Source organism: Oncorhynchus tshawytscha, linkage group LG22 (genome assembly GCF_018296145.1).
Source record: "Oncorhynchus tshawytscha isolate Ot180627B linkage group LG22, Otsh_v2.0, whole genome shotgun sequence".
In the NCBI taxonomy this organism is placed as follows: Eukaryota; Metazoa; Chordata; class Actinopteri; order Salmoniformes; family Salmonidae; genus Oncorhynchus; species Oncorhynchus tshawytscha.
This window is the reverse complement of record NC_056450.1, coordinates 45,894,537-45,919,745: the sequence shown is the minus strand read 5'-3', so window position 1 is coordinate 45,919,745 and position 25,209 is coordinate 45,894,537. Positions and strand designations below refer to the sequence as shown.

The window sequence follows — 25,209 nt, the reverse complement described above, 5'->3', positions numbered from 1 at the left end:
CAGCTACCTTTCGGTTACTGGCCCAACGGTCTAACCACTAGGCTACATGCCTTCCCTTCCTTGAATAATCTCAAATATATTTAGATTTGTTTAACACTTTTCTGGTTACAACATGTCTCCATTTGTGTTATTTCATAGTTTTAATGTCTTAACTATTATTCTACAATGTAGAAAATAGTAAAAAAATAAAGTAAAACCATTGAATGAGTAGGTGTCCAAACTTTGGACTGGTACTGTACATATCTACCTCAACATATCTTTACCCCTATTAGCTACATGTACGTATAGGCAGCAGGGGTATATCTTGAGTATTTCTCTCCGCTAATAGAGGCGTAATAAAGTTCACAAATTGTGATAAAAAAAAGATGTCTATTTTATTATTTGTATATTTTGTATTTATTTATCAGGGGTGCTGCAGCCCCCTCAGCCTTTGTATAAAGTGCTCTAGACAGAAGTACTACTATACTATGTGGGAGAGAGTGGCTGTGTACGCTAAACCATGATCTGGTCAGTCAGGTCAGTTTGGTCCGTCTGGTCAACCTGGTTCGTCTGGTCAACCTGGTTCATCTGTCCGTCTGGTCTGTCTGGTCCATCTGTCAGTCAGGTCAGTCTGTCAGTCAAGTCAGTCAGTCAGGTCCGGGTTCTGGCTGCTGCTCTTCTGTTTCATCTGCAACTGTTGTCTGGTGGTCAGAACTGCAGACTGGAGAGTAGCCACCTCTGCTGACAACTCTACCACTACAAGGGAGAGAGGGGTGAGGAGGGGACAAGGGAGAGGGGTGAGGAGGGGACAAGGGAGAGGGGTGAGGAGGGGACAAGGGAGAGGGGTGAGGAGGGGACAAGGGAGAGGGGTGAGGAGGGGACAAGGGAGAGGGGTGAGGAGGGGAGGGGGTGAGGGGGGACAAGGGAGAGGGGTGAGGAGGGGACAAGGGAGAGGGGTGAGGAGGGGACAAGGGAGAGGGGTGAGGAGGGGACAAGGGAGAGGGGGACAAGTGAGGAGGGGACAAGGGAGAGGAGTGAGGAGGGGACAAGGGAGAGGAGTGAGGAGGGGACAAGGGAGAGGGGTGAGGAGGGGACAAGGGAGAGGGGTGAGGAGGGGAAAAGAGAGAGGGGAGGAGAGGAAAAGAGGGGAGGGGACAGAGGGACAGGGAGGGGGAGAAGGGGGGAGAAGGGAAGGGAGGAGGAGGGGAGAAGGGAGGAGGTGGAAGGGGGAGGAGGTGGAAGGGGGAGGAGGGTAGAAGGGAGGAGGTGGAAGGGGGGAGAAGAAGAGAAGGGAAAATGAATTTTTCATCCATACTGGTACATGCTGGAAGACGGAAGGCAACCATCCTACCAGACAGACCCCAACTTGTTTCATCCATCCTACTAGACAGACCCCAACTTGTTTCATCCATCCTACTAGACAGACCCCAACTTGTTTCATCCATCCTACTAGACAGACCCCAACTTGTTTCATCCATCCTACTAGACAGACCCTAACTTGTTTCATCCATCCTATCAGACAGCCTACCCTGTTTGAACGAGGCCTGGGCCTGTTTCAGGGTCTGAGGCACCAGGATTCCAAACCACTTCAGTGGGTCCTGCTGGGGGTTGGGTTCAGGTTTGGAGGAGGGAGCCGGCTCAGTCTCTGTCCACGGATGCTTGTTGTCACTCTGGTCTATCTCTGGAACCTCCTGCGTCTTCACTCTTCTCCTCACACCTGTAGATCCAACAAACATACAGTCAGATGAGGGGACAGAGTCGAAAGCCTTGGCCAGTTTGATGAAGACGGCTGAACAGTACTGTCTTTTATCGATGGCGGTTCTGATATCGTTTAGGACCTTGAGCGTGGCTGAGGTGCACCCATGACCAGCTCGGAAACCAGATTGCACAGCAGAGAAGGTACGGTGGGATTCGAAATGGTCAGTGATCTGTTTATTAACTTGGCTTTCGAAGACCTTAGAAAGGCAGGGCAGGATGGATATAGGTTTATAACAGTTTGGGTCTAGAGTGTCACCCCCTTTGAAGAGGGGGATGACCGCGGAAGCATTCGAATTTTTAGGGATATCGGACAATACAAAAGAGAAGTTGAACAGACTAGTAATAGGGGTTGCAACAATGGCGGAAGATAATTTTACTAAGAGAGGGTCTAGATTGTCTAGCCCAGCTGATTTGTACGGGTCCAGGTTTTGCAGCTCTTTCAGAACATCTGCTATCATGCTTATTTAAGATGGTGAGGAAATTACTTTTAAAGAATGACCAGGCATCCTCAACTGACGGAATCAGGTCAATATCCTTCCAGGATACCCGGGCCAGGTTGGTTAGAAAGGCCTGCTCGCAGAAGTGTTTTTTTGGGAGCGTTTGACAGTGATGAGGGGTGGTCGTTTGACTGCAGACCCATAGCGGATGCAGGCAATGAGGCAGTGATCGCTGAGAACCTGATTGAAAACAGCAGAGGTGTATTTGGAGGGCAAGTTGGTCAGGATGATATCTATGAGGGTGCCCATATTTACGGATTTAGGGTTGTACCTGGTGGGTTCCTTGATCATTTGTGTGAGGTTGAGGGCATCTAGCTTAGATTGTTGGATGGCCGGGGTGTTAAGCACATCCCAGTTTAGGTCACGTGGCAGAACGAACTCTGAAGATAGATGGGGTGCAATCATTTCACATATGGTGTCCAGGGCACAGCTGGGAGCTGAGAGTCAATAACAGGCGGCCAATAACAGGCAGCAACAGGGAAGAGACATTTCTGGAGAGATTAATTTTTAAAATTAGAAGCTCGAACTGTTTGGGCATAGACCTGGAAAGTATGACAGAAATTTGCAGGCTATCTCTGCAAATTTGGCAGTTCTATCTTGATGGAAAATGTTGAAGTTGGGGATGGAAATCTCAGAATTTTTGGTGGCCATCAGGGTTGGCGGAGTGTGCTAAAGCAGTGAGTAAAACAAACTTAGGGAGGAGGCTTCTGATGTTAACATGCATGAAACCAAGCCTTTTTCAGTTACAGAAGTCAACAAATGAGAGTGCCTGGGGACACGCCAGGCCTTTCAAGGGTGATCTGGCAAAGGCAGCAGCAACAATCAATACATTACATAATTAAAACATGCAACAACATGATCCAGCCTAAAAAAAAGCATTTCCATTCCTCCGTAACAGAGTCTCCCATCAATATTTTACATGCATTCAGTGGCACTAACAAGTATCCATAAGTTAAAGAACCCAAGACATAACTCCAAATAATTCAATATAAACTGATTTCTCAGTGACATACTAAGTAATGCTACATTCAGAAAGTATTCAGACCCCTCCATATTTTGTTACGTTACAGCTTTATTCGAAAAAATGGATGAAATGTTGTATCCCCCTCAATCTACACACAATACCCCAATGAAAAAGCTAAGAAATATCACATTTACATAAGCATTCAGACCCTTTACTCAGTACTTTGTTGAAGCACCTTTGGCAGCGATTACAGCCTTGAGTCTTCTTGGGTATGACGCTACAAGCTCGGCACATCTCTATTTGGGGAATTTCTCCCATTCTTCTCTGCAGATCCTCTCAAGCTCTGTCAGGTTGGATAGGGAGCATTGCTGCACAGCTAGATGAATGGAGCAAAGTACTGTCACGTTCGTCACGGAGGAGACCAAAGCGCAGCGTGATTAGAACACATACTTTTTAATGAAGACGAAGACAAACTATACAAAAACAACAAACCGAACGTGAAGCTATAAAATACTAGTGCAGACACAGGCAACTAGACATAGACATAGACAATAACCCACAAAATACCCAAAGAAGATGGCTGCCTAAATATGGTTCCCAATCAGAGACAACGATAAACACCTGCCTCTAATTGAGAACCAATCTAGGCAACTATAGACATATATAAACACCTAGATGATAAACAACCCCATAAACCTACAAAACCTCTAGAAAGTACAAAAACACATACATCACCCATGTCACACCCTGACCTAACCAAAACAATAAAGAAAACAAAGAATACTCAGGTCAGGGTGTGACAAGTACAGAGAGATCCTAGATTGAAAACCTGCTCCAGAGCGCCCCATCCAACCTGACAGAGCTTGAGAGGATGGGAGAATGGGAGAAACTCACCAAATACAGGTGTGCTAATAATCCTGTAGCGTCATACCCAAGAAGACTGGCGCCGGAGAGGATGGGTGACATTTTACAGGCTCCTAACCAACTGTGTTTTTTCATTGTTTGTAACTTATTTCTTTTAACTTGTTTTGTACATAATGTTGCAGCTACTATCACTTATGACCGAAAATAACTTCTGGACATCAGAACTGCAATTACTCACCTCAAACTGGAAGAAGCTTTTTCCTTTAACGAGTCCGACGAGAAGGATATACTGCTCTCCTGGGAACAGGCCCAAATCCCCGTCATTTGCGTGAAGAAAAGACATAGAAAAAGGGGACGGAGGTCGGTCTGCCATCAGAGAATTTGTAGGCGAGCGAGTAAACTCCCATTGCCATCTGTTCTATTGGCCAACGCGCAATCATTGGAAAATAAAATCGATGACCTATGATCAAGATTATCCTACCAATGGGACATTATAAAGTGTAATATCTTATATTTCACTGAGATGTTGCTGAACGACGACACGGAAAATAGAGCTGGCAGGATTTTCCATGCACTGGCAGAACAGAGAAGCTATGTCTGGTAAGCTGAGGGGTGGAGGTGTGCGTAACAGCTAGTTAATAACAGCTAGTCAATAACAGCTAGTGCGCGATGTCTAATATTAAAGAAATCTTGAGGTATTGCTCGCCTCAGGTAGAGTACCTTATGATAAGCTGTAGACCACTCTAACTACTAAAAGAGTTCTCATCTATATTATTCGTAGCCATCTATTTACACCACAAACCAATGCTGGCACTTAAAACCGCACTCAGCCAACTCCATAAGGTCATAAGCAAAAAAGCATCCAAGAGCGGTGCTCCTAGTGGCCAGGGACTTTAATGCAGGGAAACTTAAATCCGTTTTACCTCATTTCAAATCAAATTTTATTTGTCACATACACATGGTTAGCAGATGTTAATGCGAGTGTAGCGAAATGCTTGTGCTTCTAGTTCCGACAATGCAGTAATAACCAACAAGTAATCTAACTAACAATTCCAAAACTACTGTCTTATACACAGTGTAAGGGGATAAAGAATATGTACATAAGGATATATGAATGAGTGATGGTACAGAGGAGCATAGGCAAGATACAGTAGATGGTATCGAGTACAGTATATACATATGAGATGAGTATGTAAACAAAGTGGCATAGTTAAAGTGGCTAGTGATACATGTATTACATAAGGATGCAATCGATGATATAGAGTACAGTATATACGTATGCATATGAGATGAATAATGTAGGGTAAGTGACATTATATAAGGTAGCATTGTTTAAAGTGGCTAGTGATATATTTACATCATTTCCCATCAATTCCCATTATTAAAGTGGCTGGAGTTGAGTCAGTGTCAGTGTGTTGGCAGCAGCCACTCAATGTTAGTGGTGGCTGTTTAACAGTCTGATGGCCTTGAGATAGAAGCTGTTTTTCAGTCTCTCGGTCCCAGCTTTGAAGCACCTGTACTGACCTCGCCTTCTGGATGATAGCGGGGTGAACAGGCAGTGGCTCGGGTGGTTGATGTTGTGGGAGATAATCATATACATGATTATAGTAATACAAGAAAAGATACATGTATGGGTTAATTTCCTGTTCTGGTAAAATGCATTGTCTATTGTATAGGACGGAAAGCCGAGAAAGACCATGGGAGTATGGAACAGCTAGGAACACTAAAGGAATGCAGACACATAGACGCCTAGAAATGACTGGACATACAAAGGTCAGAGTGATATATGAAGGAGGGAGTCAGCCAAATGACCCCAGATGAATTACAGATATCAGTTACATCGCAGGGGAGACACAAGTTTGTTTAATCTTATACAAACATATGAAGAGAAGGCGACCAGAACAGCTAGTCACAGGAAAGGGGGATGTATATTATCTTTAGGTCAAAAGAAGGGTCTTGTAATCATTTTTTAATCTGACTGAAAGCAGATGTGGGCGTTACTGGGCTGAACAAGCAGGATGCATGAAGTAGGATGGATTCATGGATTGTGTGTATAAAAAGTCAGAGCGAGTGCTCTGAAAATGTGTGTGTTCCGCGGACCGCTCCGGCTTGAGATACCTTGATATTAAAAGCCTATTGATTTTTACAAAGTTCTCGAGTGCGTCATATTTGAGCCGATTTGCCACTACAATGTCCTTGATGATCTTTATGGCCTTCCTGTAACATCGGGTGGTGTAGGTGTCCTGGAGGGCAGGTAGTTTGCCCCCGGTGATGCGTTGTGCAGACCTCACTACCCTCTGGAGAGCCTTACGGTTGTGGGCGGAGCAGTTGCCGTACCAGGCGGTGATACAGCCCGCCAGGATGCTCTCGATTGTGCATCTGTAGAAGTTTGTGAGTGCTTTTGGTGACAAGCCGAATTTCTTCAGCCTCCTGAGGTTGAAGAGGCGCTGCTGCGCCTTCTTCACGATGCTGTCTGTGTGAGTGGACCAATTCAGTTTGTCTGTGATGTGTATGCAGAGGAACTTAAAACTTGCTACCCTCTCCACTACTGTTCCATCGATGTGGATCGGGGGATTTTCCCTCTGCTGTTTCCTGAAGTCCACAATCATCTCCTTAGTTTTGTTGACGTTGAGTGTGAGGTTATTTTCCTGACACCACACTCCGAGGGCCTTCACCTCCTCCCTGTAGGCCGTCTCGTCGTTGTTGGTAATCAAGCCTACCACTGTTGTGTCGTCCGCAAACTTGATGATTGAGTTGGAGGTGTGCGTGGCCACGCAGTCGTGGGTGAACAGGGAGTACAGGAGAGGGCACAGAACACACCCTTGTGGGGCCCCAGTGTTGAGGATCAGCGGGGTGGAGATGTTGTTGCCTATCCTCACCACCTGGGGGCGGCCCGTCAGGAAGTCCAGTACCCAGTTGCACAGGGCGGGGTCGAGACCCAGGGTCTCGAGCTTGATGACGAGCTTGGAGGGTACTATGGTGTTGAATGCCGAGCTGTAGTCGATGAACAGCATTCTCACATAGGTATTCCTCTTGTCCAGATGGGTTAGGGCAGTGTGCAGTGTGGTTGAGATTGCATCGTCTGTGGACCTATTTGGGCGGTAAGCAAATTGGAGTGGGTCAAGGGTGTCAGGTAGGGTGGAGGTGATATGGTCCTTGACTAGTCTCTCAAAGCACTTCATGATGACGGAAGAGAGTGCTACGGGGCGGTAGTCGTTTGGCGCAGTTACCTTAGCTTTCTTGGGGACAGGAACAATGGTGGCCCTCTTGAAGCAAGTGGGAACAGCAGACTGGTATAGGGATTGATTGAATATGTCCGTAAACACACCGGCCAGCTGGTCTGCGCATGCTCTGAGGGCGCGGCTGGGGATGCCGTCTGGGCCTGCAGCCTTGCGAGGGTTAACACGTTTAAATGTCTTACTCACCTCGGCTGCAGTGAAGGAGAGACCGCATGTTTTCGTTGCAGGCCGTGTCAGTGGCACTGTATTGTCCTCAAAGTGGGCAAAAAGTTATTTAGTCTGCCTGGGAGCAAGACATCCTGGTCCGTGACTGGGCTGGATTTCTTCTTGTAGTCCGTGATTGACTGTAGACCCTGCCACATGCCTCTTGTGTCTGAGCCGTTGAATTGAGATTCTACTTTGTCTCTGTACTGACGCTTAGCTTGTTTGATAGCCTTGCGGAGGGAATAGCTGCACTGTTTGTATTCGGTCATGTTACCAGTCACCTTGCCCTGATTAAAAGCAGTGGTTCGCGCTTTCAGTTTCACGCGAATGCTGCCGTCAATCCACGGTTTCTGGTTAGGGAATGTTTTAATCGTTGCTATGGGAACGACATCTTCAACGCACTTTCTAATGAACTCGCACACCGAATCAGCGTATTCGTCAATATTGTTATCTGACGCAATACGAAACATCTCCCAGTCCACGTGACATATGCAACCAGAGAAAAAAAAACTCAAGACCACCTATAGTCCACACGCAGACACATATACAAAACTCTCCCTCGCCCTCCATTTGGCAAATCTGACCATAATTCTATCCCCCTGATTCCTGCTTATGAGCAAAAACTAAAGTAGGAAGTACCAGTGAATCACTGTTACTGTAATTTAATTATGCCTATGTGCTTTCATCAATTGAAAGCCCTTAATCTATTTTATGAGAATTTGTAAGATTTCTTGTTTGCATAAAATAGACGCAGACCAGTCTTTAAATAATAGGTAATAGAATTTATTCTCGGAGCGCGCTACCACTTAAACACGTGCAGCAGTTTATATACAGATCATGACGTCATTTCACTGCTTTAACAGAATCCCCTCCTCTCGACCGGGACAAAGTAAGGTGAAAAGTTCATTCTAACTTACTAACACACTCCCAGATAACTTTTGACCCCTCAACATTATCGATCACCACTGAACTGACAGGTTTAATTAACAGAAAACCTAGGAATGCACTCACTGTCTTATCTAAAAACCCCAGAGCTAAGTTTCAGTAGGGTCAACCATAGGCTAACGACCTTATGTGTTTACACAGTCCACAACCCATTCGTTTCTTCCTAGTTGGAATGGTGTTCATTAACTTATTACTCCTTGTCCGTGTCTCACAATCCCTTCTTATGAACTCATATTGTTAATCAGATATAATAAAACAGAGTATAAGTTTACTTACAGTTCCATTTAAAATGATTTGTTCAGTCATATTAATCATAATTTCCTAACAATCACTCAATACGGAAATGGTCAGATGCCGCGGATGCTAAGCTACAGGACTGTTTTGCTAGCACAGACTGGAATATGTTCTGGGATTCATCCAATGACATTGAGGAGTATACCACCTCAGTCATCAGCTTCATCAATAAGTGCATTGACGACGTAGTCCCCACAGTGACCGTACGTACATATCCCAACCAGAAGCCATAGATTACAGGCAACATCCGCATCGAGCGAAAGGCTAGAGCTGCTGCTTTCAAGGAGTGGGACACTAATCCGGACGTTTAGAAGAAATCCCGCTTTGCCCTCAAACGAACCATCAAACAAGAAAAGCGTCAAAACAGGATTAAGATTGAATCCTACTACAACGGCTCTGACGCTCGTCGGATGTGGTAGAGCTTGAAAACTATTACAGACGACAAAGGGAAGCACAGCCGCGAGCTGCCCAGTGACCCGAGCCTACCAGACGAGCTAAATGCCCTTTATGCTCGCTTCGAGGCAAGCAACACTGAAGCATGCACGAGAGTACCAGCTGTTCTGGACGACTGTGTGATAACGCTCTCGGTAGCCAAGAAAATTCACAAAGCCGCGGGGCCAGATGGATTACCAGGACGTGTACTCAAAGCATGCGCGGAGCCACTGGCAAGTGTCTTCACTGACATTTTCATCCTCTCCCTGACTGAGTCTGTAATACCTACATGTTTCAAGCATGTGAGCAAGACAAAGGAACTGATCGTGGACTACAGGTAAAGGCGGGCCAAACAGGCCCCCATTAACATCGACAGGGCTGTAGTGGAGCGGGTCGAGAGTTTCAAGTTCCTTGGTGTCCACATCACCAACGAACTATCATGGTCCGAACACACCAAGACAGTCGTGAAGAGGGCACAACAACACCCTTTCCCCCTCTGGAGACTGAAAAGATTTGGCATGGGTCCCCAGATCCTCAAAAAGTTCTACAGCTGCACCATCGAGATCATGGTTGCACTGGTTGCATCACCGCCTGATATGGCAACTGCTCGGCATCTGGCCGTAAGGCGCTACAGAGGGTAGTGCGAATGGCCCAGCTTGGGCCAAGCTTCCTGCCATCCAGGACCTCTATAATAGGCAGTATCAGAAGAAAGCCCCCAAAAATTGTCAGAGACTCCAGTCACCCAAGTCATAGACTGTTTTCTCTTCTACCGCACGGCAAGAGGTACCAGAGAGCCAAGTCTAGGACCAAAGGCTCCTTAACAGCTTCTACCCCCAAGCCATAAGACTGCTGAAGAATTAATCAATTAATCAAATGGCCACCGGACTATTTACATTGACACCCCCCCTCCATTGGTTTTGTACACTGCTGCTACTCACTGTTTATTATCTATGGATAGTCACTTCACCCCTACCTACATGTACAAATTACCTCGACTAACCTGCACCCCCCCCACACACATTGACTTGGTACCGGTACCCCCTGTATATAGCCTCGTTATTGTTATTTTATTGTGTTACTTTTAATAATGTTTTACTTTATTTAATTTGGTTAATATTTTCTTAACTTTTCTTGAACTGCACTGTTGGTTAAGGGCTTGTAAAGTAAGCATTTCACGGTAAGATCTACACTTGTTGTATTCGGCGCATGTGACAAATTAAATTTGATTTGCCTTGAGGCTGTAATCGCTGCCAAAGGTGCTTCAACAAAGCACTGAGTAAAGGGTCTGTTGGAAGGTCTGAATTCATTCCGAATGCACTATATACAGTACTATTGTCCTATCGCTTTTAAAGGCCTGTGGTTGGCATATGGAGAAGACACAGCCTACACTAGTCAGTGGTGCTCCATTACCCTCCTTGTCTTTAGGTCCAATGTCCTCCACCTGTCTCTCTTCAGGAGACTTCAGCGTCCTTCTCTTTGTCTGGAACTCGGCCTCACCACTCTCCAGAGTCCTACGACACACTGATATCATTATTATCCCAGATATACCCTCTACCACACATTACACAGAGTTGATAAACAGACATGCCTTGGAAGTTTGAGTCCATTGAATGGTGAGAACTGACAGCCTAAATAAAGTTGTATGGAATCGATGTCGCTAAGTTATAGTCAGGGATGCAAACTGGTGAGGGCCCAAAAAGGTGACACTTTTGTTTCGCAATGCGCTAAATCCCTGCTAGGGGTTAATGCAGGTTTCAACTAATAAAACAACAAAGAATATTTATTTATTTATTTTACCTTTATTTAACCAGGTAGGCTAGTTGAGAACAAGTTCTCATTTGCAACTGCGACCTGGCCAAGATAAAGTGTAGCAATTCGACACAAACAACAACACAGTTACACACATGGAATAAACAAAACATACAGTCAATAATACAGTAGAACAAAAGAAAACAAAAAGTATTTCTACAGTGAGTGCAAATGAGGTAAGTTAAGGAAATAAATAGGCCATGGTGGCGAAGTAATTACAATATAGCAATTAAACACTGGAATGGTAGATCGGCAGAAGATGAATGTGCAGGTAGAGATACTGGGGAGCAAAGTAAATAAATAAATAGATACCAGTATGGGGATGAGGTAGGTAGATAGATGGGCTGTTTACAGATGGGCTATGTACAGGTGCAGTGATCTGTAAGCTGCTCTGACAGCTGGTGCTTAAAGCTAGTGAGGGAGATGTGAGTCTCCAGCTTCAGAGATTTTTGCAATATGATCTACATGATCAGTCTCTGTGTGTAAAATAAAAAGTGTTTAGTGTGAACCTAACTCACAGCTAAAAAATTTAAAGAAAACAATCCAATGTTATTTGTTGCCTAAACTTTACTGCAAATGACACTCAAGTCTTGAGAAAAAAACAATACACTAATATTGCAGTTAGCCATGATTTATAATAATTTATAATAGAATGCTTGTGACCACACACATCTAAATATTGAAAATAGGAAGAAAACATCTTAAAGTAGAAATAGATTGAAACAAACAGGCATTCTATTTTTGCTCTATTATAGTGGCCACTATAGGAGACATTGATCAAGTGCACAAGGCTTCATGTGTGGAAAAATAATATTAACTGAGTAAAACATTTAATAATCCTTCCTCACTCACACACAAGTGTTACTGTCAAATTCAATACAACAAAAGCAATACCTTTCGGCTACACTACACATTATTACATTGTACATTTTCTACCTGTGGACATCTGTTCTACAATGTGCCAGCAGAGCATGATACTCTTTGTTGGCATAATTGATCTCAATCCCATTGAGGTCCCAGGTGTGCTCAATGGGATTGAGATCCGGGCTCTTTGCTGGCCATGGCAGAACACTGACATTCCTGAAATCACACACAGAACGAGCAATATGGCTGGTGGCATTGTCATGCTGGAGGGTCATGTCAGGATGAGCCTGCAGGAAGGGTAAACACAAATCCGACGATCAACCCTGGTGAGATAAAACCACGACTTGTCAGTGAACAGCACTTTTTGCCAGTCCTGTCTGGTCCAGCGATGGTGGGTTTGTGCCCATAGTTGACGTTGTTGCCGGTGATGTCTGGTGAGGACCTGCCTTACAACATGCCTACAAGCCCTCAGTCCTACTGTGGAAAGTCTGAACACTGATGGAAGGTTTGTGCGTTCCTGGTGTAACTCGGGCAGTTGTTGTTGCCATCCTGCATCAGTCCCGCAGGTGTGATGTTCGGATGTACCGATCCTGTGCAGGTGTTGTTACATGTGGTCTGCCACTGCGAGGATGATCAGCTGTCCGTCCTGTTTCCCTGTAGCGCTGTCTTAGGCGTCTCACAGTACTGACATTACAATTTATTGCTTTTGCCATATCTGCAGTCCTCATGCCTCCTTGCAGCATGCCTAAGGCACATTCACGCAGATGAGCAGGGACCCTGGGCATCTTTCTTTTGGTGTTTTTCAGTCAGTAGAAAGGCCTCTTTAGTGTCCTAAGTTTTCATAACTGTGACCTTAATTGCCTACCGTCTGTAAGCTGTTAGTGTCTTAACGACCGTTCCACAGGTGCATGTTCATTAATTGTTTATGGTTCATTGAACAAGCATGGGAAACAGTGTTTAAACCCTTTACAATGAAGATCTGTGAAGTTATTTGGATTTCTACAAATTCTCTTTGAAAGACAGGGTCCTGAAAAAGGGACGTTCCTTTTTTTGCTGAGTTTAGTTAACATTTCACACTGATTGCTTAAACAACTAACCGTTAATACTTGAGGAACGGCAAGGAATCGTATACCAGTTAATACTATAGCGAATTGGTTAGGTTACTAACATTAGCTCATCTGATGGTGTAACGTTAGCTAGCTAGCTGTCTGACTTTATTAGCAGCCAGCTAATTTTCACACCATAAACTAAATTATTTGATCAGCTAAGTTGGCTAATGTTGCTCAACATTACTCTTGTTAGCTGACAGAGAATTGGATCCAGCTACTATAGCAAGATACTAAACAATGCTAACAATACTTTTTCCACACCTCAAACTTTCCAAATGGAGTTTGCTTCATCACCTTCTCACCCCGTTCGTGATCTGGCTTCTCACCTACCTCTTTGTTATCGTTCAGGGACGTGCTGCTGTAACAGGCAAACTGCCTTTGCAAACTGCTGCTGTCTTTCCAGAGCGCTGAGTCTGTAACTAGCACATTGGTTCTCTTCTCTCTTCAGTCGAGTGCTGCATTCTGTTGTTATGTGAATAACTGGCTGAGCCTTGGATACAGCAGCCGGTATATTGGCTGAGCCTTGGATACAGCAGCCGGTATATTGGCTGAGCCTTGGATACAGCAGCCGGTATATTGGCTGAGCCTTGGATACAGCAGCCGGTATATTGGCTGAGCCTTGGATACAGCAGCCGGTATATTGGCTGAGCCTTGGATAAAGCAGCCGGTATATTGGCTGAGCCTTGGATACAGCAGCCGGTATATTGGCTGAGCCTTGGATAAAGCAGCCGGTATATTGGCTGAGCCTTGGATACAGCAGCCGGTATATTGGCTGAGCCTTGGATACAGCAGCCGGTATATTGGCTGAGCCTTGGATACAGCAGCCGGTATATTGGCTGAGCCTTGGATACAGCAGCCGGTATATTGGCTGAGCCTTGGATACAGCAGCCGGTATATTGGCTGAGCCTTGGATACAGCAGCCGGTATATTGGCTGAGCCTTGGATGCAGCCGGTATATTGGCTGAGCCTTGGATACAGCAGCCGGTATATTGGCTGAGCCTTGGATACAGCAGCCGGTATATTGGCTGAGCCTTGGATACAGCAGCCGGTATATTGGCTGAGCCTTGGATACAGCAGCCGGTATATTGGCTGAGCCTTGGATAAAGCAGCCGGTATATTGGCTGAGCCTTGGATACAGCAGCCAGTATATTGGCTGAGCCTTGGATAAAGCAGCCGGTATATTGGCTGAGCCTTGGATACAGCAGCCAGTATATTGGCTGAGCCTTGGATAAAGCAGCCGGTATATTGGCTGAGCCTTGGATACAGCAGCCAGTATATTGGCTGAGCCTTGGATAAAGCAGCCAGTATATTGGCTGAGCCTTGGATACAGCAGCCGGTATATTGGCTGAGCCTTGGATACAGCAGCCGGTATATTGGCTGAGCCTTGGATACAGCAGAGTATTGCTCCAAACGCGGATCACTCGTTCGCTTACAGCCAGTAGTGATCCAAATCCCACCCCCAAACGTTTCTCATCGGACCCAAACGGCGAATTTCGCTGAAAGGTGATTAGTTTGCATCCCTGGTTATAGATGGTTTATAAGGTTAATACAGTCTTTGGCTAAGCGCATACCTGGTGTGCACTCGGACCAGAGGTTCCATCTCACTCCCATACTGCAGAGCAGACACCTGCTTGTTGCCCATCGAATACCTCGCTTTGGACATGGAGAACCATCCCTGTAACACGAACGAACGCGCACACACACACACACACGCACACACACACACACACACACACACACACACACACACACACACACACACACATAATATAAAGCCTCTGATCAAGACATCGAAGACAGTGTAGCCCTTGATACATCATGTAATTTCCATCCTCTACCTGTTCTATTAGAGAGTTGAGTCGCTCTCGTTTCTCCTCCAGCAGCTCCAGTTGGTCCATAAAGACAAGCAGCTTTTGATCCAACAAGACACACTCTTCTTTCTCTGACAGACCCATCTCTCTCTGTCTCTGTTTCTCTCTCGGTCTCTCCTACCGTCTCACAGTTCGATGAGCAGAGATCCCGGTGACTATCCCAACTTAGATCTTGATAAAACACGATTAAATTGTGGTTTTCTTTTCGTTTGTATCACGGTTTGTTTGAAAAAGACAGTCAGAGAGCGATTGTTTACGAGGCTTCCGTCTTCTGGTCATGTGAGGGGATCGCTCCACAAATGATGACGTCACGTCTGTACGGCATTGAATAAACCTTCAAAATAAAAGCCCGCATTTCAAAACATTGCAATGTGGATAACCCATTCAAAATGTTAAATATATATACACACACATATACATATATATTTGTAACCTTTATTTATTTATTTGTAGAAACATCTCAAGGATGATCAATGGAAACAGGATGCACCTGAGCTCAATTTCGAGTCTCATAGCAAAGGGTCTGGATACTTTTGTAAATTATTATAATATTTTAATTGAACCTTTATTTAACAAGGCAAGTCAGTTAAAAACACTTTCTTATTTACAATGACGTCCTACACCGGCCAAACTCGGACGACACTGGGCCAATTGTGCGCTGCCCTAACGGACTCCCAATCACGGCCGGTTGTGATACAGCCTGAATATGAGACAGATTTTCTGATGAGTTGGGCCTCTCTTCCTCTCGGACTTAACCAACGTTGTGGAGCCGAAAACATAAATATTTGTTTTAATGATTTAAACCCATACTTTTTTAACAATCATTAATCAAATACAACCACCAACAGTTTGCTCTTGCTCTAAGATGGCAACTCAGCGCAAATGTGCATGTGACAATTGCATCTCAACAAGGAAACAGTCGGTGGTTGTATTCAATGTTCATTGAAAAAGTATGGATTCAGCAAACAAAGAAAGGCAACCGACTACAGAGGACAAACATAGGTACAAAGTCGGTGTTTCATAATACATTGTTTTTTTAAAAAGTATTGACCTTGGGCGAATTGATGAAGTCGAGCTAGATTCCACAAACCTGGTCTCTGCGATTCTGTGAACTGTCTTGTGCAAGTTTTAAATTGACATAATACCTGTTAGCAAAGGTGTCAGCTAGATATGATGTTCAAGAGCTTGCAGAGATGTGTAGTCTTGCATGTCTACTCTAATGCTGATTAGCATTTTAGAATCTTGGAGTAAATAGAGCAGAAAATATTGATATTTCACCTTGCCCGAGAGAGATTTACACGATTATCAAAACGTCACTCCAGGGTAAACCTACACAAAAAATAGCCCTTATTTTAAGTGTTTCTAAATTCCCTTATGGGAAAAATAAATGGTGGAGAAACGATTGAACCATTTCCCGGTTTGTCCGCTAGGTTTTATGGGTGTTATAACATAACACCTCCAACGTGGGGCTCTATTGGTAAAGTTCATCAGAACCTTCCTTCACCGAAGAAGGTGGAGTTTAGTCCGCAAACTTGTAAGCGATGTCATGGCGAGGTTGGCTAGCTAAAGTCATGCTTAGAAACACATTATGAGGTCTAATGGTAGTCTCAAACCGAACTGTGCATGTGCAAGCTGACAAACCAAAGGCAATCCTTCGATATAACAGCCTGGTCTCATAGACTTGACGTAACATAGTAAATTTAAATCTGGCTCACTCAAATTGGTGTGATATGTTACGTTTGGGAAATCTGGATCACTCAAATTGGTATATGTTACGTTGGTATTATATCAGACAGAAGATTACTTACGGCAAAAATCTAAAGTAGGCTTGTTGGTCGGGTGGATGGGTAGCTGTATAATGCGAACTGTTGTGTGTTCAATTCTCATCAAGGACAACTTTAGCTCATTACTACTTTTTATCTACTTTGCAACTACTTACCATGTTAGCTTACCTTAACCATTTAACCTAACTCCTTAAATTTTTATTTAAGCTTTATTTAACTAGGCAAGTCGTTTCACCTAACTCCTAACCTTCACCCCTAACCCCTAGCCTAGCTAATGCTAGCAACCTAGCTAACATTAGTGTTAGCCACCTAGCTAACATTAGTGTTAGCCACCTAGATAACTTTGTAAAATATCATGCGAATTGTAAGTATATGAAATGGATGATGTACGTCCACAAATGAATACATACCATACGAATCGTAACATACTTTTGGTAATGTAGTGTATGTGGACACCTGCTCTTCTAACATCTCATTCCAAAATCATGGGCATTAACATGGAGTTGGTTCCCCCTTAGCTGTTCTAAGCAGCCTCCACTCTTCTGGGAAGGTTTTCCACTAGATGTTGGAACATTGCTGCGGGGACTTGCTTCCATTCAGCCACAAGAGCATTAGTGAGGTCGGACACTGGTATTGTCCGATTAGGCCTGGCTCGCAGTCTGCGTTCCAATTCATACCAAACGTGTTCGATGGGGTTGAGGTCAGGACTCTGTGCAGGCCAGTCAAGTTCTTCCCACACCGGTCTCGACAACCCATTTCTGTATGGACCTCGCTTTGTGCACGGGGGCATTGTCAATCTGAAAAAGGAAAGGGCCTTCCCCAAACTGTCACCACAAAGTTGGTAGCACAGATTCGTCTAGAATGTCATTGTATGCTGAAATGTTAAGATTTCCCTTCACTTGAACTAAGGGGCCTGAACCATAAAAACAGCCCAGACCATTATTCTTCCTCCACCTAACTGTAGAGTTGGCACAATGTATTGGGGCAGGTAGCGTTCTCCTGGCATCCGCCAAAACGAAGATAGACGATTTTACGTGCTACATGCTTCAGCACTTGGAGATCACAATTCTGTGAGCTTGTGTGGCCTACCACTTCACAGCTGAGCCGTTGTTGCTCCTAGAAGTTTCCATTTCACAATGAGTTGACAGGCTCTAGCGGGGCAGAAATTTTATGAACAAACTTGTTGGAAAGGTGGCATCCTATGAGTGTGCCACATTGAAAGTCACTGAACTCTTCAGTACGGGCCATTCTACTGCCAATGTTTGTCTATGGAGATTGCTTGGCTGTGCGCTCGATTTTATACACCTATCAGCAACAGGTGTGGCTGAAATAGCCGAATCCACTCATTTGAATGGGTGTCCACAAACTTTTGCCCATAAAATGTATCATACTAATAGGAGTGTCCTGGATTGACATTTACTATGTATACTCAGTGTATATCGCTTTCACAAGGTTGGTGTAATAACATGTTTAACTACTTAAGACATTGGCCTTTTTCACTTCTCTCATTAGCTTTATTCGAGACCATCAAAACCAAACCTTGTATCATAAATAGTGTTCAAAACCATAGTGCCCACAAAGCTTATCTCTAAGCTAAGGACCCTGGGACTAAAAACCTCCCTCTGCAACTGGATCCTGGACTTCCTGACGGACCATCCCCAGGTGGCAGATCCTCAACACTGGGGCCCCTCAGGGGTGAAAGCTCAGTCCCCTCCTGCACTCCCTGTTCACTCATGACTGCACGGCCAAGCACGACTCCAACACCATCAATAAGTTTGCTGACGAAACAACAGCCTGATTACTGACAACAATGAGACAGCCTACAGAGAGGAGATCAGAGACCTGGCTATGTGGTATCAGGACAACAGCCTCTCCCTCAATGTGAGCAAGACAAAGGAGCTGATCGTGGACTACAGGAAAAGGAGGGCCGAACAGGCCCCCATTAACATCGACGGGGCTGTAGTGGAGCGGGTCGAGAGTTTCAAGTTCCTTGGTGTCCACATCACCAATGAACTATCATAGTCCAAACACAGCAAGACAGTCGTGAAGAGGACACGACAACACCTTTCCCTTCTCAGGAGACTGAAAGATTTGGCATGGGTCCCCAGATCCTAGTTCTACAGCTGTACCATTGAGAGCATCCTGACCAGTTGCATCACAGCCTGGTATGGCAACTGCTCGGTATCCAACCATAAGGTGCTACAGTACGCACTACCATCTGTAGGGGTGGCAGGTAGCCTAGTGGTTAGAGCGTTGGACTATTAAGGGAAAGGTTGCGAGATAAAATCCCCGAGCTGACAAGGTAAAAATCGTTTCTTGTGCCCCTGAACAAGGCAGTTAACCCACTGTTCCTAGAATTTGTTCTTAACTGACTTGCCTAGTTAAAAAAATAAAATCACTGGGGCCAAGCTTCCTGCCATCCAGGACCTATATACAAGATGTGTCAGCGGAAGGCTCAAAAAATTGTCAAAGACTCCAGTCACCCAAGTCATAGACTGTTCTCTCTGCTACAGCATGGCAAGTGGCACTGGAACACCACGCCTAGGTCCAAAAGGCTGGGGTAGGCTGTCATTGTAAAAAAAAAAAAAAATCTTAACTGACTTGCCTAGTTAAATAAAGGTTAAAAAAATTAAATCAATAAGGCTGCTGAACAATTAATCAAATGTCCACCCAGACTATTTACATTGGCCCTCCCTTTGTTTGTACACTGCTGCTACTCGCTCTTTATTATCTGTGCAGTCACGTTAACCCTACCTACATGTATGTACAAATGACCTCGACTAACCTGTACCCCATTGACTAGTCTCGTTATTTTATTGTGTTACTTTTAATTTATTTTTTCAACTTATTTGATTTAGTTTATTTAGTAAATATTTTTCTTGAACTGCATTGTTGGTTAAGTGCTTGTAAATAAGCATTTCACGGTAAGACCTAAACCTGTTGTATTCAGCGTATGCGACAAATACAATTTGAAATAACGACTGATTACTATTTGTCGATCATTCAGTCATCAAAATTGACCCATGATACATTGTGGTTTTGATCCTCTCGAAACGGCCATTGACTTCTCAAATCCCAAACCCGGTCTGAACGGTATTTTTCGAAAACGTTCCTTTCTCTCGCGATGCTGCGCCTCTTGGTTTAGAAACTCCATGATAATATTCTGCTGCTAGGAGTACGGTAATTCACGGTGACCCACGTCCGCTGATGATGGCTAACCAATTCGATTTTTTATATGGTTTTGCTGAATGGAAATGGACAATACTAAATATCACAGTGCGAAAACAATAAATTGATGGAAGAAAATGATGTTCCCATACCGGGAGTCGAACCCGGGCCGCCTGGGTGAAAACCAGGAATCCTAACCGCTAGACCATATGGGACTGATAGTAACATTATTATAGAAGCATTTATGTAGGGTTCTTGTAGCTTGCTAGCAACATAATCATTATGTCTAGCTCGGTTAACATACTGCTTTACTCATCTCATATGTATATACTGTATTTAGTCAATGCCACGCCGCATATCATCCTAATATTTATATGTTATGTGCTATATGCTAAATATGTGTATGTGACCAACACAGTTTGATTTGAACATCCCATTTCACTGTTTCTATATGAACAACTGTAATTAGTTGTTTAATAATAATCATTATTTTATCAGGTAGCATGGATTAAATAAATACAAATATTCAGCAATCTACACAAAATACCCCATAGAAAACATAAATACCTTATTTACATAAGCTATGAGACTTGACATTGAGCTTCCACTGTATATACTGAGTATACAAAACATTAAGAACACCTGCTCCTTCCATGACACACACTGGCCAGGTGAATCCAGGTGAAAGCTATGATCCCTTATTGATGTCTCCTGTTAAATTCACTTCAATCAGTGTTGATGAGACAGGTTAAAGAATTATTTTTAAGCCTTGAGACAATTGAGACATGGATTGTGTATGTGTGCCATTCAGAGGGTGAATGGACAAGACAGAAGATTTAAGTGCCTTTGAACGGGGTATGGTAGTAGATGCCAGGCGCACCAGTTTGTGTCAAGAACTGCAACAGTTTCCTGTGCATCAAGAATGGCCCACCACCCCAAAGGACATCCAGCCAACTGGACACAACTGTGGGAAGGATCGACGTTAACATGGGCCAGCATCCCTGTGGAACACTTTCGACACCTTGTACTCCATGTTGCAATGAATTGAGGATGTTCTGAGGGAAAAGGGGGTGAAACTCAATATTAGCAAGGTGTTCCTAATGTTTCATATACTCATTGTATACACACCATATACACACTCACACACACTAGTGACATACACACACCAGGCCCATACACATACACGACATATACACACACACACACGCATACCGACACAACACACACACACACGCATACCGACACAACACACACACACACACACACACACATAGACACAAAACACACACGCATACCGACACAACACACACACGCATACCGACACAACACACACACTCACTTTTACACTCATCATATGCTGCTACTCTGTTCTTTATTTTACTCTTATTATTATCTATCCTGATGACTAGTCACCTTACCCTGCCTTCATGTACATATCTACCTCAAATACCTCGTACCTCTGTACATTGATCTGGTACTCCTTGTGTATAGCGTCACATTGATCTAGTACTGGAACATTTTGGACTATTTTCTTAAATGTGGATTTTAATATCATTGTAGCACAAGTCAGGCTCAAAATGTAAAAAAGACTGCCGTCCCTGGGTGGGCTCGAACCACCAACCTTTAGATTAACAGTCTAACGCGCTAACCAATTGCGCCACAGAGACCTGATTATCTTCTTACACAGGGAAGCATATGAATGTAATGACGGGAGGGTATGGTTCTTATGTTACTCTTGATGTTAGACAGGCCGATAGCGAAATTCGGTGGCTGAATAATGCTACTGCAACTCTGTAGACTACAAAATGTTTCACGAACAACTTATCTGGGAAGAATTTTTTTTTTTTTTGCAGTTTAGCCGGCTCCATGTTTTACTTTGCCATGATATCCAAATTGAGATCTTGATTCATGGCTAGGAAAAACTCCCTAGAAAAGAAACATAGAGAGGAACCAGCGCCCGGTTTCACAAAAGCATCTTCATGCTTATTCATTGGTTAGAATCTTCTTAGGAGCATCGTTAAATCTCCGAGCTGTTTCCCAAAACCATCGTTAGTAAAGTTGTACTTGAAAACGCTCGTTATTTACCGATTGCCTCAGACCACTCGTAGAACGGCTAAGTGCGCCGCAACTTGCAAGTAATTTCTGTTGCTTGCACCGGAATTGCTTCTTGATTGCACCCTGAAGAAGTGTTGGCAATTTATTTCAGTGAGAATCCCGATATTCCGGCACAGTGGACTTGTCATATACCCATAAAACCCGGGAATTCTTCCAATCATGTTTTACCCATTCATTTTTGCATCTGGGATTTTAGAACTACTTCATATTTTTATTGATTCATTTTATTTAACCTTTATTTAATTAGGCAAGTCAGTTGAGAACACATTCTTATTTACAATGACGGCCTACCAAAAAGCCTCCTGCAGTGATGGGGGCTGGGATTCAAAATAAATATAATAAAATAAAAATATAGGACAAAACACATTATGACAAGAGAGACAACACAACACTACATAAAGAGAAGACCTAAGACAACAACATTTTTTTCCAAATCAAATTTTATTTGTCACATACACATGGTTAGCAGATGTTAATGCGAGTGTAGCGAAATGCTTGTGCTTCTAGCTCCAACAATGCAGTAATAACCAACAAGTAATCTAACTAACAATTCCAAAACTACTGTCTTATACACACAAGTGTAGGGGGATAAAGAATATGTACATAAAGATATATGAATGAGTGATGGTACAGAGCGGCATAGGCAAGATACAATAGATGGTATCGAGTACATACATACATATGAGATGAGTATGTAAACAAAGTGGCATAGTTAAAGTGGCTAGTGATACATGTATTACATAAAGATGCAGTAGATGATATAGAGTACAGTATATACGTATACATATGAGATGAATAATGTAGGGTATGTAAACATTATATTAGGTAGCATTGTTTAAAGTGGCTAGTGATATATTTTACATCATTTCCCATCAATTCCCATTATTAAAGTGGCTGGAGTTGAGTCAGTGTGTTGGCAGCAGCCACTCAATGTTAGTGGTGGCTGTTTAACAGTCTGATGGCCTTGAGATAGAAGCTGTTTTTCAGTCTCTCGGTCCCAGCTTTGATGCACCTGTACTGACCTCGCCTTCTGGATGATAGCGGGGTGAACAGGCAGTGGCTCGGGTGGTTGTTGTCCTTGATGATCTTTATGGCCTTCCTGTAACATCGGGTGGTGTAGGTGTCCTGGAGGGCAGGTAGTTTGCCCCCGGTGATGCGTTGTGCAGACCTCACTACCCTCTGGAGAGCCTTACGGTTGTGGGCGGAGCAGTTGCCGTACCAGGCGGTGATACAGCCCGCCAGGATGCTCTCGATTGTGCAGCTGTAGAAGTTTGTGAGTGCTTTTGGTGACAAGCCGAATTTCTTCAGCCTCCTGAGGTTGAAGAGGCGCTGCTGCGCCTTCTTCACGATGCTGTCTGTGTGGGTGGACCAATTCAGTTTGTCTGTGATGTGTATGCCGAGGAACTTTAAACTTGCTACCCCCTCCCCTACTGTTCCATCGATGTGGATAGGGGGGTGTTCTCTCTGCTGTTTCCTGAAGTCCACAATCATCTCCTTAGTTTTGTTGACGTTGAGTGTGAGGTTATTTTCCTGACACCACACTCCGAGGGCCCTCACCTCCTCCCTTTAGGCCGTCTCGTCGTTGTTGGTAATCAAGCCTACCACTGTTGTGTCGTCCGCAAACTTGATGATTGAGTTGGAGGCGTGCGTGGCCACGCAGTCGTGGTTGAACAGGGAGTACAGGAGAGGGCTCAGAACGCACCCTTGTGGGGCCCCAGTGTTGAGGATCAGCGGGGTGGAGATGTTGTTGCCTACCCTCACCACCTGGGGGCGGCCCGTCAGGAAGTCCAGTACCCAGTTGCACAGGGCGGGGTCGAGACCCAGGGTCTCGAGCTTGATGACGAGCTTGGAGGGTACTATAGTGTTAAATGCCGAGCTGTAGTCGATGAACAGCATTCTCACATAGGTATTCCTCTTGTCCAGATGGGTTAGGGCAGTGTGCAGTGTGGTTGAGATTGCATCGTCTGTGGACCTATTTGGGCGGTAAGCAAATTGGAGTGGGTTTAGGGTGTCAGGTAGGGTGGAGGTGATATGGTCCTTGACTAGTCTCTCAAAGCACTTCATGATGACGGAAGTGAGTGCTACGGGGCGGTAGTCGTTTAGCTCAGTTACCTTAGCTTTCTTGGGAACAGGAACAATGGTGGCCCTCTTGAAGCATGTAGGAACAGCAGACCGTGTCAGTGGCACTGTATTGTCCTCAAAGTGGGCAAAAAAGTTATTTAGTCTGCCTGGGAGCAAGACATCCTGGTCCGTGACGGGGCTGGTTTTCTTTTTGTAATCCGTGATTGACTGTAGACTCTGCCACATACCTCTTGTGTCTGAGCCATTGAATTGAGATTCTACTTTGTCTCTATACTGACACTTAGCTTGTTTGATTGCCTTGCGGAGGGAATAGCTACACTGTTTGTATTCGGTCATGTTTCCGGTCACCTTGCCCTGATTAAAAGCAGTGGTTCACACTTTCAGTTTCACGCGAATGCTGCCATCAATCCACGGTTTCTGGTTTGGGAATGTTTTAATCGTTGCTATGGGAACGACATCTTCAACGCACGTTCTAATGAACTCGCACACCGAAGTTCTAATGAACTCGCACACCGAATCAGCGTATTCGTCAATGTTGTTGTCTGACGCAATACGAAACATATCCCAGTCCACGTGATGGAAGCAGTCTTGGAGTGTGGAATCAGATTGGTCGGACCAGTGTTGGACAGACCTCAGCGTGGGAGCTTCTTGTTTTAGTTTCTGTCTGTAGGCAGGGATCAACAAAATGGAGTCGTGGTCAGCTTTTCCGAAAGGAGGGCGGGGCAGGGCCTTATATGCGTCGCGGAAGTTAGAATAGCAATGATCCAAGGTTTTGCCAGCCCTGGTTGTGCAATCGATATGCTGATACAATTTAGGGAGTCTTGTTTTCAGATTAGCCTTGTTAAAATCCCCAGCTACAATGAGTGCAGCCTCAGGATGTATGGATTCCAGTTTGCAAAGAGTCAAATAAAGTTCGTTCAGAGCCATCGATGTGTCTGCTTGGGGGCGAATATATACGGCTGTGATTATAATCGAAGAGAATTCCCTTGGTAGATAATGTGGTCGACATTTGATTGTGAGGAATTCTAAATCAGGTGAACAGAAGGACTTGAGTTCCTGTATGTTTTTGTGACCACACCATGTCTCGTTAGCCATAAGGCATACGCCCCCGCCCCTCTTCTTACCAGAAAGATGTTTGTTCCTGTCGGCGCGATGCGTGGAGAAACCAGCTGGCTGCACCGACTCCGATAGCGTCTCTCCAGTGAGCCATGTTTCCGTGAAGCAAAGAACG

At 44.4% G+C, this 25,209-nt stretch overlaps 1 protein-coding gene and 2 non-coding genes across 3 annotated transcripts; all 3 read right to left on the bottom strand.

Annotated features, from left to right (window-relative positions):
• Positions 1 to 349: 349 nt before the first annotated feature.
• ccdc115 (coiled-coil domain containing 115) lies at positions 350 to 15,133 on the bottom strand. The gene is made up of 5 exons (XM_024385231.2): positions 14,797 to 15,133; positions 14,530 to 14,633; positions 10,587 to 10,687; positions 1,508 to 1,696; positions 350 to 735 (listed from the first exon to the last, which is right to left on the bottom strand). The coding sequence occupies exons 1-5, from the start codon at positions 14,911 to 14,913 to the stop codon at positions 623 to 625; spliced, it is 624 nt and encodes a 207-aa protein (XP_024240999.1). The 5' UTR covers positions 14,914 to 15,133; the 3' UTR covers positions 350 to 622.
• Positions 15,134 to 19,924: 4,791 nt separating this feature from the next.
• trnae-uuc lies at positions 19,925 to 19,996 on the bottom strand. The gene has a single exon. It is a non-coding gene; the product is annotated as a tRNA-Glu (tRNA).
• A 1,378-nt stretch (positions 19,997 to 21,374) lies between these two features.
• trnan-guu lies at positions 21,375 to 21,448 on the bottom strand. Its single transcript has one exon. It is a non-coding gene; the product is annotated as a tRNA-Asn (tRNA).
• Positions 21,449 to 25,209: the final 3,761 nt, after the last annotated feature.

Excerpts from the sequence above, each read along its gene's own strand:
- ccdc115 (XM_024385231.2), bottom strand. The coding sequence starts at position 14,913 with ATGGGTCTGTCAGAGAAAGAAGAGTGTGTCTTGTTGGATCAAAAGCTG. Across the intron at positions 14,634-14,796 it reads TCAACTCTCTAATAGAACAG|GGATGGTTCTCCATGTCCAA; the intron begins GTAGAGGATGGA and ends TTCGTGTTACAG. Across the intron at positions 1,697-10,586 it reads TGGACCTAAAGACAAGGAGG|GTGTGAGGAGAAGAGTGAAG; the intron begins GTAATGGAGCAC and ends TTGGATCTACAG.